A 19,763-nucleotide genomic window follows, 5' to 3' on the forward strand; every position below is an offset into this window, starting at 1 on the left:
TCGACATTCAAATTCCAAAAATTCATTTTATGAGGTTTCTACAATTTTTCCTAAAATTTCACCTCAAAGTACTAATCAGATGATGAAATCATTGATATATTCATGTATATTAACCAAATTCGAGTTAGAATCACTTACCGAGATGAATTTCTTAAAAAACCCACGAAAAATCGCCACAAACCGAGCTCCCTAGGTCCAAAATGTGAAATAATGCCCTAAACCCCATTTATATAGTGCACCCTCTGAACTCCCACTATGCGGCCCGCGGAATTCCAAGTGCGGCCGCGCCTCCCAGGTCCTGCGGTCGCGAAAAACTGGTGCGGCCGCACATTTTGGTGGCTGCATTGCCAGGCTTTAGTATTTTGGCCATAACTTTCTCTACAAATGTCCAAATGATGATTTCTTTACCTTTCTGGAAACTAGACATGAAGGGCTACAAATTATTTTTAAATTATCTCAAAATTTCTTGTAGATCAAAAGATATAGGCTTCCGAAGTCGGACCAGCGGATCTGCAGAACCTTTCCCCGGAGTGCGGCCGCAGCAGAATTATGCGATCCGCGAAATTACAACTTAACCTTCTAAATGAGAGAATGAGTGTCCCATTCCATTCCGAAACTACTCTGGACCCGAACCTACTAACCCGATACAACACAACACAACTGAACAACACATAAAGAAGCAGAAATGGGGGAAACGAGGCTACAACTCTCGGAACGACCAGCCGAGTCGTTACAATTAATTATAATATAAATATATAAACTCTAAAATTTTACTTTCCTTTATTGTCTAAGTTCATCAATCAACTCTAATCAAGTAACAAGACATTTCTAATGATCAAATTTATTCCTCTATGTACAGTTTTTTCTCTCTGGGTTGATATTTGCTGGTTTTGGACAAAACTTTTGTCAACAAATGCTTTTAGTTTTGTATTTTTGAATAGTTTAATTAAGAATATTATAATTTATGACTCTATACACTAGTTAGTATTCAAATCGAAAGGAAAAAAATGAACCATATCAAATTTAATTAGGTACGGTATTTGTATAGTATTTTAAGAAATCGAATACCAAAAATATCGAACCGAAATGTCTAAATACCGTACCGTAGCGACGACAGCGTAACACCGGAGTAGTATCATTTGAGCTTGCTTAAGGGTACTAGCGTCTTTCCATGAATGAAGTCAACTTGAACACTCATTAAACAATCAGTGGCCTCTTTTGCTCCTGCTGAAAAGTGAAAAGTAGAACACCTTTTTCCTTCTCAGCGCCAGCCATAGTGCCGTACATTCAGCTCTCCTCCTCCATGTACACATAACATACTACTTGAATCCCAATATTCATCTACTTAACTTCACTTCAGCTTTTGGGTGACCTCAAAATTCAATGAGGCTCTTCGTTTAAGAATTGTGTGTATCAACATCACAATCAGGTTAAGCTAAAATGCTTCTCAATCAATTCGATTTTATTATCAAATTATGAAGCTCTAAATTGCATTCTCTGTTACAATCTTTTTTTTATTTTTTTATGTTCGTGTTGGTTCTTCTTAATAATTCCAGTGCTGCACCGCATTGTACCTTTCAGCTATCCTGCATGCTCCTTTTTACCCATTTTATGTATAACCCTCTTGCTTTCAGTTAATGTTAATTAATAGAAACATTCTTTCTTATGTTAGAGAGAGGACCAGTTTCTAAAATGTCTGTTTATAGTCTCAGGGTCCATCACGTTTTGAAGTTACCTTTAGTTATATCTGAAATACAACGACAATAACACTTTGGTCCCAAACAAGTTGGGTCAGCTATATGAATTCTTGCTGGCGCTCGCTACTCCATTTAAACTCATCTTGTGCCAATATTATGCAAATACAAATAAAAAGTATGTAATGTGAGGATTCATCATGAAATTTGCATGTTTTATGCTGGCTGCCAGCTTACCGCAACCTACTCCTTTATTCGGTCTTGGGAGCGGCAATGTGAGCAATCTCATGCAGGCGTAAAATGCCTCTCTTATTTTGTATCAATTAGCTTTTAGCCCTTAATATATATTATAACCAAATAACTTAATAAATTAAAGCAAAATAACTGCAATCCCAAGCACCCAAGGGTGTGGCCTAGGGTCAATGAAGTAGGTAAAGAGCCATTAGGTCTCATGTTCAAATCCCAAAGGAGGCAAAAACACTACGTGATTTCTTCCCATTTGTCCATGCCTTGCTGGACAAAGTTACCTGGTACCTGTTGCTGACTGGAGGTAGTAGATATCCCGTGGAGTTAGTCCAGGTACGCATAAGCTGGCCTGGACACCACGGTTATATAAAAAGAGAAGTGCAATCCCACGATAGTTATCACATGTGTCTCACCTTATAAAGGATTCATATAACAACCTCAAACACATTTGGGATTGAGTAGTAGTTGATTGACTGTTGATACTATGTTTATGGAATTTTGGTTCTTTATTAATTAGTGATCTCTTGACAGGAAGATATGGTTACAAGCACATTACCAGATGCATTATTTGGATCTGTTCAATATCATCCTAGCATTTCTTCGCGCAGACATCATGACCCTGTTCAATTTTTTGCTGTTAAGTCACTTTCCACAGCCAATAGAAGGAGTTCTGGTGGGAAAAGGTGTGACATTCGTTCCAGTATACACAAAGTTTGAATTATTTTGGATGCAAGAAAGGTTAAATGTGATAATCTTATTATTTCAGAAAAGTTCTATTCGCGGAAGCCTGGCTCTGCAAACCAAGACATGTCGTTTTCTCGAGCATGGTTTACATTTCTATGCCTTCTACAAGTATCTTTGATATCTTGTTATTTAACTGAGTTATGGTGCTAGTGATTACTACTACTGAAACCTCATTGTTACTTCTAGGATGATTCAGCAGAAGCTCTCACAGATTTCCTTGATGATGGGGATGGTAATTCGTTGGGGAGTAGCAAAGTAGTAGGGGTTGATGACAATGAATTGTTGGCAACTAGAAAAGCTCTCTCTGATGCTCGAGCCAGAAACAAAGCCATTGAAAAGGAAAGAGATCAATTGCTTGAAAAGTTAGCTCGGTCTGAGGCTAAACAGAAGGAGTATTTGTCAACTGTAATGCACGACAAGGATTTGGCCATATCGGAACTTGAGGTGGCGGAAGCTCTATTTAACAATAAGCTAGAAGAGTCTTTGGAGGAGAAATTTAGCTTAGAATCTAAGTTGGTCTTGGCAAAACAAGATGCTGTTGAACTTGCGGTTCAGGTTGAGAAGCTTGCGGAGATTGCTTTTCAGCAGGCAACTTCTCACATACTTGAAGATGCACAATTACGAGTTTCAGCTGCTGAAGCTTCTGCAGCAGAGGCTTCTTTTCAAATTGAAGAACAAATAAGGAGTGCCTCTGAAGGGGCCATAAACTCTGTTCTGCAACAGTCTAAGGATGCCATAGAAAAGGCTTTGGCTGTAGCTGAATCAGTTGGTGACCATACAACAAAAGCCATGGCTGCATTTGTAGATAACATGGGTCCGGTTGATGAGATCATATCAGTTCAGTCCCAGAATATTAAGTTAAGCAACACTGTGAATGACTTGGAGTCTCAATTACTGATTTATAGAAATGACATTGACAGATTGAAATTAGAGCTAAAGCAAGCGCGTAAAGAAGCAAAAGCGTACGAACTCCGTGCAAATGATGTAGAGAAATTATTGCTTGAGTTTCAGGAATCAAGTAGAAAAGCAGCTGTCCAACAGGAGGAGGAAATAAAATCATTATTAGAGAAAATGAGAAAAGATGCTACCGAGAAAAGGAAGGCAGCATCAAAGGCGTTTAAGCTTGAGATCGAGAGAATGAAGGCTTCGATTGAAGCAGCAAAAGAAATAGCACGTTCACAAGATGAGGCATATATGCGAAGATGTGAAGCACTGCAGAGATCTTTAAGAGCAGCTGAAGCTGCTTCGAAAATGTGGAGGCAAAGAGCAGAAATGGCTGAGGATCTATTACTGAAGAAAAGTTCTTCAGAAGAAAGGGATGAGGAAGCTATTTATTCTGTTAATGGTGGAAGAATAGACCTTCTTATGGATGACGATTCACAGAAATGGAAACTTTTAACTGATGGTCCTCGCAGGCCAACTCCTGAGTGGATGGCACGGAGGATAAGATCTCTCCGTCCCAGGTTTCCACCTAGGAAGACTCATGTATCTGAGGCCATGACAGCAGGATATAAAACTTTGGACTTACCAAAACCTGATGAAGTATGGTCTATTGCCCAAGAAAAGCTAAAGGAAGGAGATGTGCTAGTTGAGCATGTGATTGAGAAAGAAGTTATTGAAAAGAAGAGGAAGGCTTTGGAACGTGCTCTTCAACGGAAGACAGTTAAATGGCAGAGAACACCAGAAGAAACAAAACTAGGTACCGCTATTCATGTCAAAGATCTTAGTTTAGTTCACTCGCGAAGCTTGTTCTCAAATGCATAATTGTGTATAATCGACTCTTTGCATGCAGAATCAGGGACTGGTACTGGACGAGAGATTGTGGTCAGTATATACCAGCTTCTATTTTGATTTGTGTATGAATCAGTTTTTGGCTTGCATCAACTTATAATTGGTTTGACTGTTAAATGTAAGCTTAGTTGTGACTTGAATGAATATTGCATTTTATTTCTCTCCAACTCTTTTTGATACATTAAGAAACATATGACTGCTCCATTGATAACTTCGTCTGTTCAAAAGCCACTGCTAAGCAAGTCGAAGAAATTTATTTCCATCTTTGAAAACTAGCTGACACACCGGTTTGACTTATGTAGATTTTTTCATTTAAAAATTGCTTCCATCCAGCAAGAGCTTTTGTATAAACAGATCACAGAAAGAGGCCTTGCTTCTAAAGTAATAAATATTAATTGTTGGGGGAAAGGTGATGTGAGTCATATATCATATGTCATACTGAGAAGTGTACAGAGTTCTTGCAAGTATTCTTAGTGGAACGCTAGATTTGAGCCTGACTTGGACCGAGTAGAAGAAATAGAAGAATCATTAGTGAAGAAAGCCTACACCTAGATGGGCAGATGGATAGACCTCCTAAGACCCTGCTATCTTGGAGTCTTGTGCATTGGGTTTCTGCAAGAGCAGGGAATTACCACTTCAACTGTGCATGTTATTTCATAGTTCTACTTTCTACAGAAATCTAAAATGATAATCAAGATGATTGGTAAATCGGAGAGTTAACTATAGGCTCCTACTGCCTCCTGATGTTCCATTGCTGCAATCAGTGTTTGACATTAGCTGGGTGCTCAGTTACTACCTACTATTGGGTTAGTGCAGGAGAATACATATTTAGAGGTGGAAATTAAAATTGAAGCGAACTGGTAGTTTTTCCATATTTCTTACTTCCTCTGTGTTAACTAGGATGTCCACCTTTCCTTTTTTACTTCCTTCTGAAATACCGTATACTATCTTAAGAAAAAAATTAAGTATATTTTACTGTCTCGAAAATTTTTATCGGACCACGTTTACTCTTCACAAAAGAACTTTTCTAATTCTCTTCTCGATTAACAAACAAAAAGTATTATGCACCTACATGTTTCCCCTAGAGTAAATAATTCACTTTTAACTATAACCTAAGTCAAACTAAGATGTTCCAATTTGGGAGGAGGATGTTATATATTTTGTGTTTTAACTGTCATCATTATTATAATTCTTATTATTGTCATTGTTATTGTTATTACTGCTGCTATTGGTGTTACTATCATTGTCATCGTCATCCTCAATATTATTATAACCATCAGTATCACCGACCAGCAGTCCAGCACTACCACCGCCACCATCTTCATCTTCTAATGGATTGAAATTCACTCCGAGGCTTTCAAAAACTTATATGAAGCTCTTGTTACAACCACTTTTTATCTGAAATTTTTATCCTCTTCCAGGGTCATTATCATCTGAAAATCTTCACACAGGACACCTGCATTACATCATTATCATTATCATTATCATTATCAATGCCTATACTTCTTTTACACGCAGTCTCCTTTATTCTTAGTAGCTATAAAGCTCTCTTTGATTTTGAAGTTCCAAGGTTTCAATTGGGAAAGCTGGAGAAGAGAGTGGTATCTTGAGCTTGCTAATAAAGCTGCTGATTTGTCCCGCAGCGGTATCACAGCAGTTTGGTTTCCACCACCAACAGAATCAGTTGCTCCTCAAGGTGTCATCTTTGATCAATTTAGATTTAGAAGCCAAATGGGAACTGCTAACAATAACATTTGTTTCTTGATTTATATTATTTTGTAGATGATTGTTTTTAATTCATTATCGTTATTTGTTTCAGAGGAGTTGTTAATAATTGAACAATTCATTATAAGTTGGGGTGAAAAGATGTCCCTTAACCTCCTGAATTAACTACCTTTTATTCAATGATTTGGTTAAATGAGATTTACGGTATCACTTAGTGCATTGTAAATAACACAGAACTATTGCAGGTTACATGCCTTCTGACCTTTACAACTTGAATTCTGCTTATGGTTCTGTGGAAGAGCTTAGAAGCTGCATAGAAGAGATGCACAACCAAGATCTTCTGGTCGGTATCTAATTTAATTAGTGATTTGACTTGTTGTTCTTGGCATTTGTAGTTTAATAGTTTGCATTCACACAGTTACCATGATCCTTTAAGTTTTTTTTCCTTTGCATGAAATGCAAATCTGTATGCAGTTATGTTTATCTTTTTTAACCAGTAATATATGTCTGCTGCTAGGGCAATGGATTTACTAACACCAAATGAGTAATTTCTGAATTATGTAAAGGTTATTAAACTGCTTATGGGCATAGAACAATGTGGTTTGTCTTTTAGCTGTTCTGCTTGTGTTTGCAGGCTTTGGGAGATGTTGTGTTGAACCATCGATGTGCTCATAAACAGGTAATCATTTTCTAAACTGCTGCCCTTGTTTCTTAATATGTCATAAGAATGTTAGCTTCGTCTTGCTTGGAAATAAATGTTCATGTAGGAAAACCTTTTAGCTCTAGAAGCAAGTAGGAGTTGTTTGCAAGTCATATACTTCAAACACTATTTCATTGTGCTTGCTGGCAATGGTTTATTAAAATATCATTTTACATGGCATAGTTAAGTTGGTCCAAGTTCTGGAGTTTATATAGAAAGAAACATTCATCATGGTATTTGATTTATCTGTTAACTCTTATGTTCCGTAATTGCCTATGTCTCTCCCCGTATGAAAGACCATATTCTTCTAAGTTAGCATTGCCATCTGTACCCAATCTTTCATGGATGTGTATAGTTCCTATGCTCCTTGAGATTGTACATTTTGTATAAACCTTGTAGAGACTGCTTTGGAGTAAATCAAGGCAAACTAGTCCAATAGGTTTGCTGATCCTTTTAACTCATACTAATGCTGCAAGTGTTGATAAATGCTCTCACCTGATCGTAGAGTCCAAATGGTGTCTGGAACATTTTCGGAGGCAAGCTTGCGTGGGGACCTGAAGCAATTGTTTGTGATGATCCAAACTTTCAAGGCCGTGGAAATCCTTCAAGTGGTATAAATTTTCTCCATGAAACAAATGGGATATGTTTGTAAATGTCATGTCCATTATTGCCAGATGGAAGAGGTTTATCAGCACATTAAGATATTGGAGAGCTCCTATCACTTGGTGCAATCTTGGTTAATTTTTTAATTTAATGGAAATGACTGTTGTCATTGGTGCTCTTTTAGATTGTCTTCATCTTTGCACTTCTAAGCTTCTGATTTCACTCTTTGAAATTTGCCCAAGTTTTCTATTCAATTGCTCAACATGCTATTTTACTGTAACATGTCTTTGTCCGGTCTTTGATTAAAGAAATTACCAAAACTAATATTCTTGTACTGTAAAATCTTTTCATTGTATTTTCTTTTCTGAGAGCACCAATACGTTTATGCTTCTGCTCAGATTTGTATATGTTTCTGCAAGACAGTAGGGTATGCTTGGGACTATGTAGCATGTGGTGAAGGTGAGGAATCATCTGGAGATAGTCCAGTTTTGGTGCATAACTTTCTTGAGTTTCCAGAATAGCTGAAATCTTACCTTATTGATAAAAAAAAAGTTTCCAGAATAGCCTCTAAAAGTGTTGTTCTTCACCTGTATATTAGATTTTGATGAGCTTCACAGACTGATGAGAAGAGATTATAAGTATTTCCTCTTACAGGATTTTTCTAGTTACCCCTTCTTTGTGTGCCTTTGAAGTGTAGGTGATATATTTCATGCTGCACCAAACATTGATCATTCCCAGGAATTTGTACGACAAGATGTAAAGGAATGGCTAAATTGGCTGCGAAATGACATCGGTTTTGATGGGTGGCGCCTTGACTTTGTGAGGTGAAGCCGTAGCTCTTGTTGGTTTACTACTTTTGAACTTAGTACTTCTGTCTTCCATTTCTAGAAACAAGTCCAGTTTTTTGTAAAACATTGATTTGCATTCATCATATTGGTTAGAAAACTTGAAAATCAAGAGGAAAAACATAACTCTCTTGTTGCAATATGTGGTTATACTGCATTACCTGCTTGTTTTATTGATACTAGTTTTTCCTTTCCCGAAGTTTGTTAGGGGAAGCTGTTCAAGTCTTCTCTATCTCTGTTTGTCTGTCTGTTCTGTCTCTCCTTTCAATGGACGTTGGAAGCTAAATGAAGATGAGGTGGAAACTTCTAGTCACGCATTTGATTCTGCTGGAGTTATATGTCCACATTCTTCATGTCATGTTTGCATTAGTGGACTGAATATATCTTCCACAGAAAAGAATTTTTGGAAACAACAATCATATTTCAGACATCAGACCTCTCATGGAGCTGTATTTCATCTTCATTTTGATCTCCATGTTATCTTATTATCCTTTAGGTATAGTCTAAGAATTATGTTGTGGTCCAGAATGAAACAATGCAAGGACGACTTTGAATGAGATGTTAGGAGGGAAATCAACGTGGCATGTAATACATTCCTGGAGTTTTTAACTTCAATTTGAGTCGATACTCTATGATATTTGGAAAGTGGCTGATCTATTAAGTCCTATGAATCTTTCGACTTGATAGGGTACCTTTGTCATTTGTAGTAATACGGGCTCTTTCTTGTCTGCAGGGGCTTTTCAGGGGGATATGTGAAAGAATATATAGAAGCATCAAATCCCGCATTTTCTATTGGCGAGTATTGGGATAGTCTGGCTTATGAAGGTGGAAACTTGTGTTACAACCAAGGTGAGCATTTTTCATTTGTAGCTGTAGATTTGACTAATTGGTCTCAGCTTGGGATTGTCAAAGGAAAAAGAAGTTTGACAAGTGTTGTGCATGAAGCTAGGTTATGACAACTCATTTGGTCATTTTATGCAAATTCTTTTATCTGGGTATTTCTGAGATCTGTTCGAGCAAATAACAAAATGTGGTCTGGCTCCAACTGTCTGTGCTAGCCAGGGTCATTTCTCGGTTCAGCTTTGAAACTGATTAGGTGTCAATATCCTTAAACATTGAGGACATACAGCTTTAAGTTTCTATATCATGCTTCCATAATGTAGAAAATTCACCAGTTGTTTATAATAGTAAATTTGTGTTATTCTGATGCATCCAGATGCCCATCGCCAGCGCATAGTTAACTGGATCAATGCTACTGGTGGGAGCTCTTCAGCATTTGATGTCACGACAAAGGTACTTCTGTTAGAGCATCTTTTATTTGTAGGGTTTACTCTATCCCCTCATATGAAAGCATCTCAATCATTTGGAAATGATAATGCATGCCTCTGTTCTTGAATGAAGTAGCGCAAGTAGTATGACACATGGTTTTGGATGAGTATCAGAATGGCTATGTATAGGTTGGAGATGATTGATTTCGTGCAGGTTTATTCTGTAGTTTCATACCCTTGACCCACTGGCGGGACAAATGGACAAGGTTTATTTTACTTTACACAATCTTTTCAAGGTCAATGAAATCGAATGAGTAAAATAGAATTAGTATTTACCAAGATAGAAGTTGAGGAGAAACAACACTACAGTTCGTCGATTGTCTTTCAATGTTAATAAACACACCTTCACTGCTTTTATGTAACTTGATTAGTAATGATTCTTTTGGGCGGCAAATTCAAATCCTGTAAACTGCGAGAAAATCAACCACTTCGATTGGACTTAACACTTTTAAGAAACAGTGGAATCGATAAGGAGATCTGTTGTACAGTTAGCTTGTTGGCATGTTAACATTTTAAGGCTCTATCTGAAAAACCTTGACTAACTCTGGTTCGTATAGGAGTGTGACGATGAAGCAGTTAACGATAGAATCTAGGAGCCATATGTCTGTTGGATGAGAGGAATAGGGGGATAAGAAGCTATTTGATGCCAACCGGGTAATTGGATTGAGTGGCTCATCAAAGTTTCTATCCCTATGGCTGGTTGTAGCCTTTGCTTATCATACGAGCATTATACAACAACAACAACCCAGTATAATCTCACAAGTGGGGTCTGGGGAGGGTAGGGTGTACCTTGGAAGGGCAGAGAGACTGTTTCCGATAGATCCTCGGCTAAAGAAAAGACACCACACGAGCATTATGGCAAACAAAAATAATGTCACACTCGTACTGTCTTTTAGCTTTTTCAAACCATACGTGACCTTCTAAAGATAAATTATCAATCCCCTATTTTAAGGACATCTGAGTTAATTCCACGTTTTCCCACCTTTTTTTCTTTTTGGTAAGGCATATTATGTCCATTTTCCCCTTATCCCACTTCTTGCCACTCCATAATTTCGGACTAAAGTTTTCATCTTCAATTTGGTTTGTCCTTTAAGCATATATTCTTTGCTTAATTTGACGCCGAACAAATGGTATTTTGTTATAATTTTGTTCCTGTATATTGATTGTTTATGTTAAATTACAAACATACGATATATTAAGCAAAATTTTCTCTTGTTTCATGTACAATAACTGTACTTTGCTTTAATTTCGTTCTCGTTCTAATTATTGATTGCATGTGTGTAAATTATTTTGACATGTCAATTGCATGACGTACTAAAAACCAAGGGTACTGTCTTAAAAGAATCTAGTCTCTAATCCAATTTTGAGATTTCGTATGAATCAAACATTTGAGTGTGGTGACGTAATCCTGCTCTTGGTATTACTAGTCCTGAGAGACATAATCCCACTTTTGGTCCCGTTAGTAGTCCTGGGAGATTATAGTCTTACATAATCTCTTCGTGAATAAAGCACCCTTTAACAATTCATGCCAGGGTATCTATAGGTTAATATCTTCCCTCTCCTTATTTAGATTTATATTGCTTATTCATGTTAGTGTAGAAAGGACATAATGATAGATTTTCAGCTTGTTGGTGAATGATAATTTTCTGGCAGGGTATACTGCATTCTGCTTTACATAATCAATATTGGAGGTTGATTGATCCTCAAGGCAAACCAACAGGAGTGATGGGATGGTGGCCCTCACGTGCTGTCACATTTTTGGAGAATCATGATACTGGATCCACACAGGTCTTTCTCTTTCTTGCTAACAAACACACATAGATTTACATGTCTACTTGTGCTCTCTCTCATTCAGTGAGACAGATGCCCAACGTAAATGCATTGCATGGAGGTAAAATATGTTTCATTCACCGTCATTAAATTTAGTTCACAGCTTTTGGCTCGAATTATCCTTTACGTTCGGCCAAAAGATTAAGTGGGTCCCTCTAATACGCCCTCCAAATTTCAAACACTTGACAAGTTCGGTCCCATATTAGATAGTCATCACTTTCGGACAAAAAGATAGGCATGCAAGCAGCACATGACTGCACTCTGCTTCTTGCCCTTTGGTTCCTTTTTCCATTTTGGCTCGCAGAATAAGAAATAGAATGGGCATTTTCTGCAGCTTCTCCCCCCAGGCTTTCTCACTGTGAAATCAGACAAAACTCAGTTTTTCCAACAGCTAATCAATTTCCAGTAGCTGGTACCTTGAGGGATGTAGCAGAAAAGAGTTCAGGATAGCCATAAGTGAGATCTCCATCGAAGAGCAACCTAAGAACTCGTGGCAGAGATCGTGGAAGTCCCAAGCCAGCCTTCTCATACAAGTGAATTAATAGAGTTAACATAAGCTAATCTTTCACAATCCTCCAGAATTTGAGCACTTCTGTCTCTGGAGAAGGCCAACTTCTTGCCATGAGATTTTCGGTTAAATGACCTTTGAAACCATGCTAAGTTCTGGACTGACCCAAGGAACTAAATACAAAAATGAAATTGTCCAAGTTTGAAACTTTAGATAATAGTTTGAAGCGGAACTAATACTATTCCTTGTTCTTCATCCTTCATCAGCACCCTCTGATTGCTGCAATTAACTGAGCAGGCAGTATGTAAATAGAAAGAGCTGAAAGGTATTGACAGGAAGTCCTTGGAAATCGAAAGCTCTGAATTTGCTTTCAAAAAGTAAATCAAGCCTTACGAAGCCTGATTCTACCATGCCATCATGTATGGATCCACCTTCATGTGTCAACAACTCCGACCTGAATAGTTCCCTCTTAAATTTGGCCTCAGAAAAAGACTTCCGAAACCTTGGGCTTTCCCACTTCCCAGAGGCATATGTAATGCTTTTTACTGGGAAAAAGGAGTGATGAACAGGAGAGGCAGAATTTCTCCTGGAAAAGGGAAAGGAGAACATTCACCTGAGGTGCACATGACAGTTCTGTTAAAGCTTGACAGAATGTTAACTTCTGGACAAAAGAACTACTCCCTCCATTTTAATTTGTTTGAACCTATTTGACCACGCACATAGTTTAAAAAAAAAGAGAATACTTTTGAAACTTGTGGTCTAAAATAATTCATAGATATTTGTGTGGCTATAAATCATCTTATTAAGGGTAAAAGAAAAATTTTAAAGTTTAATTGTTTCCAAATTTAGAAAGGGTTCATTCTTTTTTAAACTGACTAAAAAGAAAATAAGTTCATTCTTTTTGAAATGGAGGGAGTAAATTTTTGTAGATGGAGATGTTATTTTGTTAACTATAATTTTAGAGGGAACCACTTGATTTTTTCGCCAACTTGAGGAAAGTTTTCGGAAAAAAATTGTAAGTTCACGTGTCACCTAAAATCTTGGGGTAATCCAAAAATATATTCTGTTAATATAGTTTTCGCTTTTCATTTTGGATTCCATTAGTAATGAGGATTCGGAATATCACATATTGATTAATCAAAGACAGATTCAACAACGAAAGGAAAGATCGATTCTTTGGGATCCTTCCTATCTGATCCATAAGATCTCCATATGCAGCTTTACATTTGCATTTGTCCTTAGAAGTTAAATAAACAGAGTAGTTCAGGCATGAGATTCAGCTTTCCTTTGAGAGATTTGGAAATTTAAACTTTAAGTTCACAAGTGAAAGTGTTTAGTCTACGGGATCGCATACCAGAACAGAGCTTGGTGTGAGGATCTGTTGAGCATGGCTCTGAGATGGTACCCAGGCTAACCAAGACGTTTATTAAGGAATGTGCTAGCCAGCATTTATGCTGAGCTAGTTAGAGTCTTGTATCTTGGTCTCCATCATTTGATACTCGTCACAATATCTAAATCTGAGTGATTTATTCCTCCAACCACCCCACACCCCCCTTCCCCGGGCTCTGTCTCGCCGTTCCTCCCTCACACATGCACATGTTTTACTTGCTCATTTTCGAATTCATGGTCCAGCGGTTGATGTGTGTGTCTTCTTTCCAACTCACATGTTTTACCTTGAAAACAAAATAGGTCAACACGAGTTTGTTCTTTTAATGATTGGGGTTCCAATGAAACTATTAAATTTGAATTTTTCGCATACAATTACAGCTGTAGAGATCCATTATCTGAGTGAAGTTTACATAAAGATCTTTTATCAGTTGCTCTATTGTATATTAGGTGCCTGAAGTGTCTCCAGTAAAACTCGCAGTTACATTTGAGCTTAATTCTTTATAAAGGGGAAAGGGTCAAATTTGCCCTTGTACTGTCTGAAATTGAGTAAAATTTTCCCTCCGTTATAGTTTGAGTCTAATCTAACCACCACCGTTAGGAAAATCTCGTTTTTGCCCTTGCCTCCTAACATAGCTCTAACTTGAAGTATAATGGATGGTAATTTTAAACCCTAGTCAAAAGTAGAGGGGTAAATTTGAATATTTACTCTTGAAGTATATTGTCACATGAAGTCCACTGATTTCAGCTGGAGTTTTGTTAATGGCAAGGGCAAATACAAGACGATTTGCGAACAACAAGGGTATGAATGGACCTAAACTATAACAGAGGGTAAATTGAGCAACTTTGGGTAGTACAATGGCAACTTTGGACCTTTTTCCTTTTCTTAAATGACTTCAACTTTAGTTTCCATGCATTGTTTTGGGATGAGCTTAAATGGAATGACATGGACATTGAGGATTCATGTAGCCCACTCCAACTATCTTGGGATTGAGCTAAAGTTATTTGTATGCACTATTATATAATTTTGTCTGCTTTGTGAACTGAAAAGTAATTTGTTTTAATGCATTTGATTCACTGATTGCTGCCAGTTGGAAGATCTGATTCTCACTTTGGCATTTTAATACCAAATAATTCATGGGATCAGGTTAATACCAAATGTTTTATCATGTAATGACATAAATGATATTCCTCTCTTTCAGGGCCATTGGCCATTTCCACGGGATAAGCTTACACAAGGATATGCATATATTTTAACTCACCCTGGAACGGTAATCCTTGTTTCTTTTATTTTTGTGGTAGATTTTAGAAAATTTTCAGCTTTTGCTTTCTGGAAGTAGGAGAAGATAAAACTTCATCCTCTAAATTAAATTGAGTGACTAAAGCTGTCTTTTTCTCCCTTCTACCAAATCAGTTATCTTTCACCTTGTCATTCATTAGTAGTAGCTTTTAAAACTGGAAAGGGATAATGAAATCCAAACTGAGTACATGAGGCTGCTAGTGAGTCTGTGAATTATAGATTTTCACGAGAAAACGAAAAGCATCATGTAGTTAAACATACTTTGACCTATTGGAAGGATGTACCACTACTACCCTGTTGAATTGAAGATGGACTCATGTTGCTTACATCATAAAAGGTTGCCTTCAGCAGCACGCCCAGACACATGTATCTGCATTGATATATACAGAACCATATATGATTTTATTTAGTTACTCTCTCACAAGATTAAATCGTATTGATAATTTCAGTATGGGTGGTTATATGATCTCTCAATCTTGAGTTAAAGCTCCAGAAACATCCTAATTCTTACTCATTTGTTTGCAGCCTGTAATATTTTACGATCATTTCTATGATTTTGGTATTCGGGATATCATAAATGAGTTAATTGAGGCACGGAGGCGAGCTGGAATCCATTGTCGTAGCGCTTTAAAGATATATCATGCAAACAATGACGGTTATGTTGCACAGATTGGAGATACCCTTGTGATGAAACTTGGTCATTTGGACTGGAATCCGTCCAAGGAAGTTCATTTGGATGGAACCTGGCAGAAATTTGTTGATAAAGGACCAGAATATCAAATATGGCTCAGGCAATAATACTACAGACTCTTGTGTTGTAATTATAATATCATTCCTCATATCAGAGATATCAGAAGTCTTTGAAGCTCAACCCATCAACTATTAATAGAATCTCCTTCCAAATTTATCCATGTAAGGTGCAGTAAGTGTTTGATAGTAGTAATTGGTATGATGCAAAATATCTTTTGAAAAATGTTTTTCAGAAACTGTCATTTCCTTGTTTTTGGTTGTCAAGAAAATATGTTTTCAGGGAAAATATTTTCCACCGAAAAGGGGAAAATAACCTCCCTCACTTTTGGATAAGTCTTTTTCATTACAATTATATCAATTCTTAACTTCATATCACTTAGACATATTATCAACTTTATATGCTAATGTAATTAAATGATAATCTCTCTAGTAAGAGGTAAATAAGTTTATAGTATAGTATAGTATAGATAGGTAAATGTTCCTATCTAAAATCCGTTTCTTGGTATTGAACTCCAGTACCTTGACTTAAAGAGAAGGGGTGGGAGTGATCAAATTGCAGTGTTAAAAAGAGAATCAAGTGCTGACGTCCATCTTTTTGAATTCACCTAGACGTAGAATAATAAGTTTATTATTTCTCGTACATAACTTCGTTTTCAATATGTCAGCTGGGACATCTTCCAGATAATGTTTTCTAGTGCTATTTTTAACTCCTTTTGGTCTTCATCCAGTCAGAAAAGAGACGAAAATAATCTATTCTATTTCGTGACAAAAATTATAGCCTGGTGTGACAGGAATGGAATAAGATTCCCCAACTTAAATCGCATAAAACACTAGAGCCAGCAAATAATAATTCATAAATAAATTAAACTTATATACGCTGACCGTGTAAAGAATAATGTAACCGACCTTATTTTCAAGTTATTAATCTAACTTTTTATGACTTGTTATTACTTATTAGTAGTTATATTTTAGAAAAAAATATTTTACACTAGTGTCGTAGAAGTTAAACTCTTGCTATATAAATCTACAATGCTCCCCATACCAATATGCTCATACACATTTTCATAAGAACATCAACAATAAGAAACAAGAATGAGCAAACATCACATACTAATGATACCATATCCAGTACAAGGCCATGTTATTCCCTTGATGGAGCTAGCTCAATCCTTAGTCAATTATGACTTCAAAATCACTTTTGCCAATACTGAGTCCACTCACAAGCGTATTATAAATTCTTTAGGAGGAAAAAATATATTGCATGATCAGATTCATCTGATTTCAATTTTGGATGAATCAGCATCAGGGGAAAATAATAATGTGCCAGGTAAGTTATCTGAGGCAATCTTTAAAGTCATGCCTGGGAAAATTGAGAAGCTAATACGAGAAACCAATGCATTTGAGGATGATAAGATCACTTGTGTTATTGCTGACCAGAGCCTTGGTTGGGCTCTGGAACTTGCTGCCAAGATGGGAATTAAGAGAGCAGCCTTCTTAACAGCTGCAGCTGCTAATTTGGTACTTGGTTTTAACATTCCAAAGCTGATTGATGATGGTATAATTGACAATAATGGTAAGTACTTTCTACCAATTTCTGTTTCTTTGAAAATTATGCATTGTAAACTTTTATGTACGGCTTTAAGTTATATACATTGGGCAGTGTATTACGCTGTCGGTGTAATTTAACATGTGATGTTACACAGGACTACGCACCTTATGCCATGTGGTGTTAAGGGACACCACTTGATCAAAGTTTTTCACTAGATATCTGTAAGAAAATTAAAATATTGGGGATACGTATAGAAAATTACATCGCTTGTCACTATAGTAATTTATTTATTTGTCTTTTTTTATAAATTATGACACCGCTTATGTAAACGCCATTGATGTTACGTGATGCCTCCCTTAAGTGTTTGAGAAGGGTGACATAAGAAAAACGACTGACTTCCGTATGATTATTTTCCGCAAATAAAAAGCTCGTTGAATATGCCATAATACCTAAAAAGTAATCACACGAAAGTCGGTTTCCTTTCCTTATGTCGCCCTTCCACGACACTCAAGAAGGCAAGGAGTAACTGATAGTAAGTTAACCAGTTTTACTAGGTTACTAATTATTAATAAAGATTACTTGTAATTACCTTATAAGTGACATGATTGTGTAAATATTTTTAGATCAGTAGTATTTAGAACTTAAATTCTTTATCTATAAGTGGAAAATTTTACCTTTAATGCAGGGACTCCAACAATAAAGGATCATATTTTTCAGTTCGAACCAACTATGCCTATCATGAATACATCAGACTTGGTTTGGACACGCATGGGGAATTTGACCATGCAAAAAATCATTTTTGACATGATGGTGCACAACAACAAATCTGTGAAATCAGCAGACTGGCTGATTTGCAACTCAATATATGACCTTGAACCAGGAGCCTTCAACTTAGCACCAGAGATTGTGCCTATAGGTCCTCTTTTGGCAAGCAATTGTCTCGAATCAAGCATGTTGCCTCCAGAAGCAGAACTCCGTATTTCTTCTAGAGAATCTCCTAATTGCGAAGTTAGTTCAGTGGCCGGATCCTTCTGGCCCGAGGACTGGACTTGCCTAAACTGGCTTGATCAACAACCATTATGTTCAGTTGTGTATGTTGCTTTTGGGAGTTTCACATTATTCAATGAAGCTCAATTTGAAGAATTAGCATTGGGGCTTGAACTAACAAACATGTCATTCTTGTGGGTTGTGAGGAATGATGCTCTAGATGCTAAAACAGATGTTTTCTTGAAATTTTTTATGGATAGAATAGGGAAGAAAAAAGGGCAAATAGTGAGTTGGGCACCACAATTGAAGGTATTAAGTCATCCTAGTATAGGTTGTTTTGTGAGCCATTGTGGTTGGAACTCAACAATAGAAGCAATAAGCAATGGAATTCCTATCTTGTGTTGGCCTTATTTTGCTGACCAATTTATGAACCAGAGCTACATTTGTGATATATGGAAAGTTGGAGTAGGACTAAAGAAAGAGGCTAATGGGATCATCAATAGGGAAGAAATAAAGCATAAGGTGGAACAGTTGATGGGAAATGCATTCAAGAAAAGAGCTTTACAATTCAAGGAAATGAATATGAGCTCTGTCAAAGAAGGAGGGAGGTCTCACCAGAATTTCATAAATTTCATTCAATGGATCAAGTCATCATAGAAAATTGAATAAGGGGTTTAAACTCATGCATTATTCTGTTGTAATGTGGTTATATCATTGTGTTGTTATGTTATCGGGATTAGGAAATTAATTCTGGTATAAAATTCGGTATTACTTTATGTTGTTTGGTTAGAATTTCACTTCCGCTACAAGCAATATAGTATAATTACATACCACAATTCCGTTATTATTTCGTACCGGATCCATCATAGGACAACTTTACGGACAAAACACCTAAAAGACTAAAATGACCTTTGTTTCATCTTTCTATTTTTATTTATACTAGTATCTATGGACGTTAATAATGACACATGATGATTTAAATATTTATTTATATGAAGAACTAATAAAATTTTATTAATGAGAGAAATTTTATATATAATACTACAATAATCATCTAAATATTGAAAAATATTGATACATTAGCATAATATGTGAATTCAAAATGAAAGGATATCATTAGAACTTACATAAATGGTCAATTTTAGTCATGTTAAATAGATAATTATGTATTATAGTTTAATTGTATCTAATGTGATGGTATCTTACCGAACACTTCTTTATAGATGGTAATTTTTTGTATAAGTTTCCTTCTAATGCTTTGGTTACTCTGCCATAACCAGAACTCTTGTTGTCGATATTGATATCTCTCTTGAAAGTGCAACATATAGTTATTCGTGTAAGAAAACATATTGTGATAAATATAATTTAATATTTAGAATGTTTGTCTTTGTGTTTTATTTATTATAACTACAAAACATAAACACATTGAAAATTATTTTCACACAAATTTAAAAGGATATTCTTTAGTTTCGGAAGACGAAAGTTAAATTCGGGGGTAAACACATACTTAGACGCACATTGGCCAGTATCATAAGTTCTGCATGTATGACGTTATTGTTTAAACTTCTATATACCATGTGTGTACTATTACACAAGCTTCAACGGATCTAAGTTTTCAATAGCATAACGGGCATAAACCTATATGCAATGCAAGATCAATTTTAACTTAATCTATTATATGTATGGTGACACTAACATACGTAATAAATAATGAACTTGACAACAAACATGTACGATAGAAGGCCAACTGGTATTAAAGTATTTAAGTATTCTTCTT

At 36.4% G+C, this 19,763-nt stretch overlaps 2 protein-coding genes across 3 annotated transcripts; both read left to right on the forward strand.

Annotated features, from left to right (window-relative positions):
• The first annotated feature begins 1,183 nt into the window (after positions 1 to 1,183).
• On the forward strand, positions 1,184 to 15,659 carry LOC107825671 (uncharacterized). Of its 2 annotated transcripts, none has more exons than XM_016652554.2 (15): positions 1,184 to 1,429; positions 2,472 to 2,623; positions 2,707 to 2,767; positions 2,871 to 4,383; positions 4,477 to 4,508; positions 6,039 to 6,171; positions 6,446 to 6,543; positions 6,835 to 6,879; positions 7,406 to 7,511; positions 8,201 to 8,327; positions 9,082 to 9,197; positions 9,565 to 9,641; positions 11,330 to 11,464; positions 14,603 to 14,671; positions 15,226 to 15,659. In XM_016652554.2, the coding sequence occupies exons 2-15, from the start codon at positions 2,478 to 2,480 to the stop codon at positions 15,496 to 15,498; spliced, it is 2,931 nt and encodes a 976-aa protein (XP_016508040.2). In that variant the 5' UTR covers positions 1,184 to 1,429; positions 2,472 to 2,477; the 3' UTR covers positions 15,499 to 15,659. The 2 variants fall into 2 exon arrangements, with proteins under 2 accessions (XP_016508040.2, XP_016508039.2); XM_016652553.2 differs by having other exon boundaries at positions 1,230 to 1,429; positions 2,707 to 2,792.
• Positions 15,660 to 16,450: 791 nt separating this feature from the next.
• Positions 16,451 to 18,830, forward strand: LOC107825672 (UDP-glycosyltransferase 83A1-like). Its single transcript, XM_016652555.2, has 2 exons — positions 16,451 to 17,023; positions 17,685 to 18,830. The coding sequence occupies exons 1-2, from the start codon at positions 16,543 to 16,545 to the stop codon at positions 18,641 to 18,643; spliced, it is 1,440 nt and encodes a 479-aa protein (XP_016508041.2). The 5' UTR covers positions 16,451 to 16,542; the 3' UTR covers positions 18,644 to 18,830.
• The last annotated feature ends 933 nt before the right edge of the window (positions 18,831 to 19,763 follow it).

Source organism: Nicotiana tabacum, chromosome 17, assembly GCF_000715075.1.
Source record: "Nicotiana tabacum cultivar K326 chromosome 17, ASM71507v2, whole genome shotgun sequence".
Lineage (NCBI taxonomy): Eukaryota > Viridiplantae > Streptophyta > Magnoliopsida > Solanales > Solanaceae > Nicotiana > Nicotiana tabacum.

Bases quoted from the DNA above. Each gene is read 5' to 3' on its own strand.
- LOC107825671 (XM_016652553.2), top strand. From the start codon at position 2,500: ATGCATTATTTGGATCTGTTCAATATCATCCTAGCATTTCTTCGCGCA. The intron at 6,172-6,445 runs GTGTCATCTTTG...GAACTATTGCAG, and splicing joins AGAATCAGTTGCTCCTCAAG to GTTACATGCCTTCTGACCTT. The intron at 6,544-6,834 runs GTCGGTATCTAA...TTGTGTTTGCAG, and splicing joins TGCACAACCAAGATCTTCTG to GCTTTGGGAGATGTTGTGTT.
- LOC107825672 (XM_016652555.2), top strand. From the start codon at position 16,543: ATGAGCAAACATCACATACTAATGATACCATATCCAGTACAAGGCCAT. The intron at 17,024-17,684 runs GTAAGTACTTTC...CCTTTAATGCAG, and splicing joins TGGTATAATTGACAATAATG to GGACTCCAACAATAAAGGAT.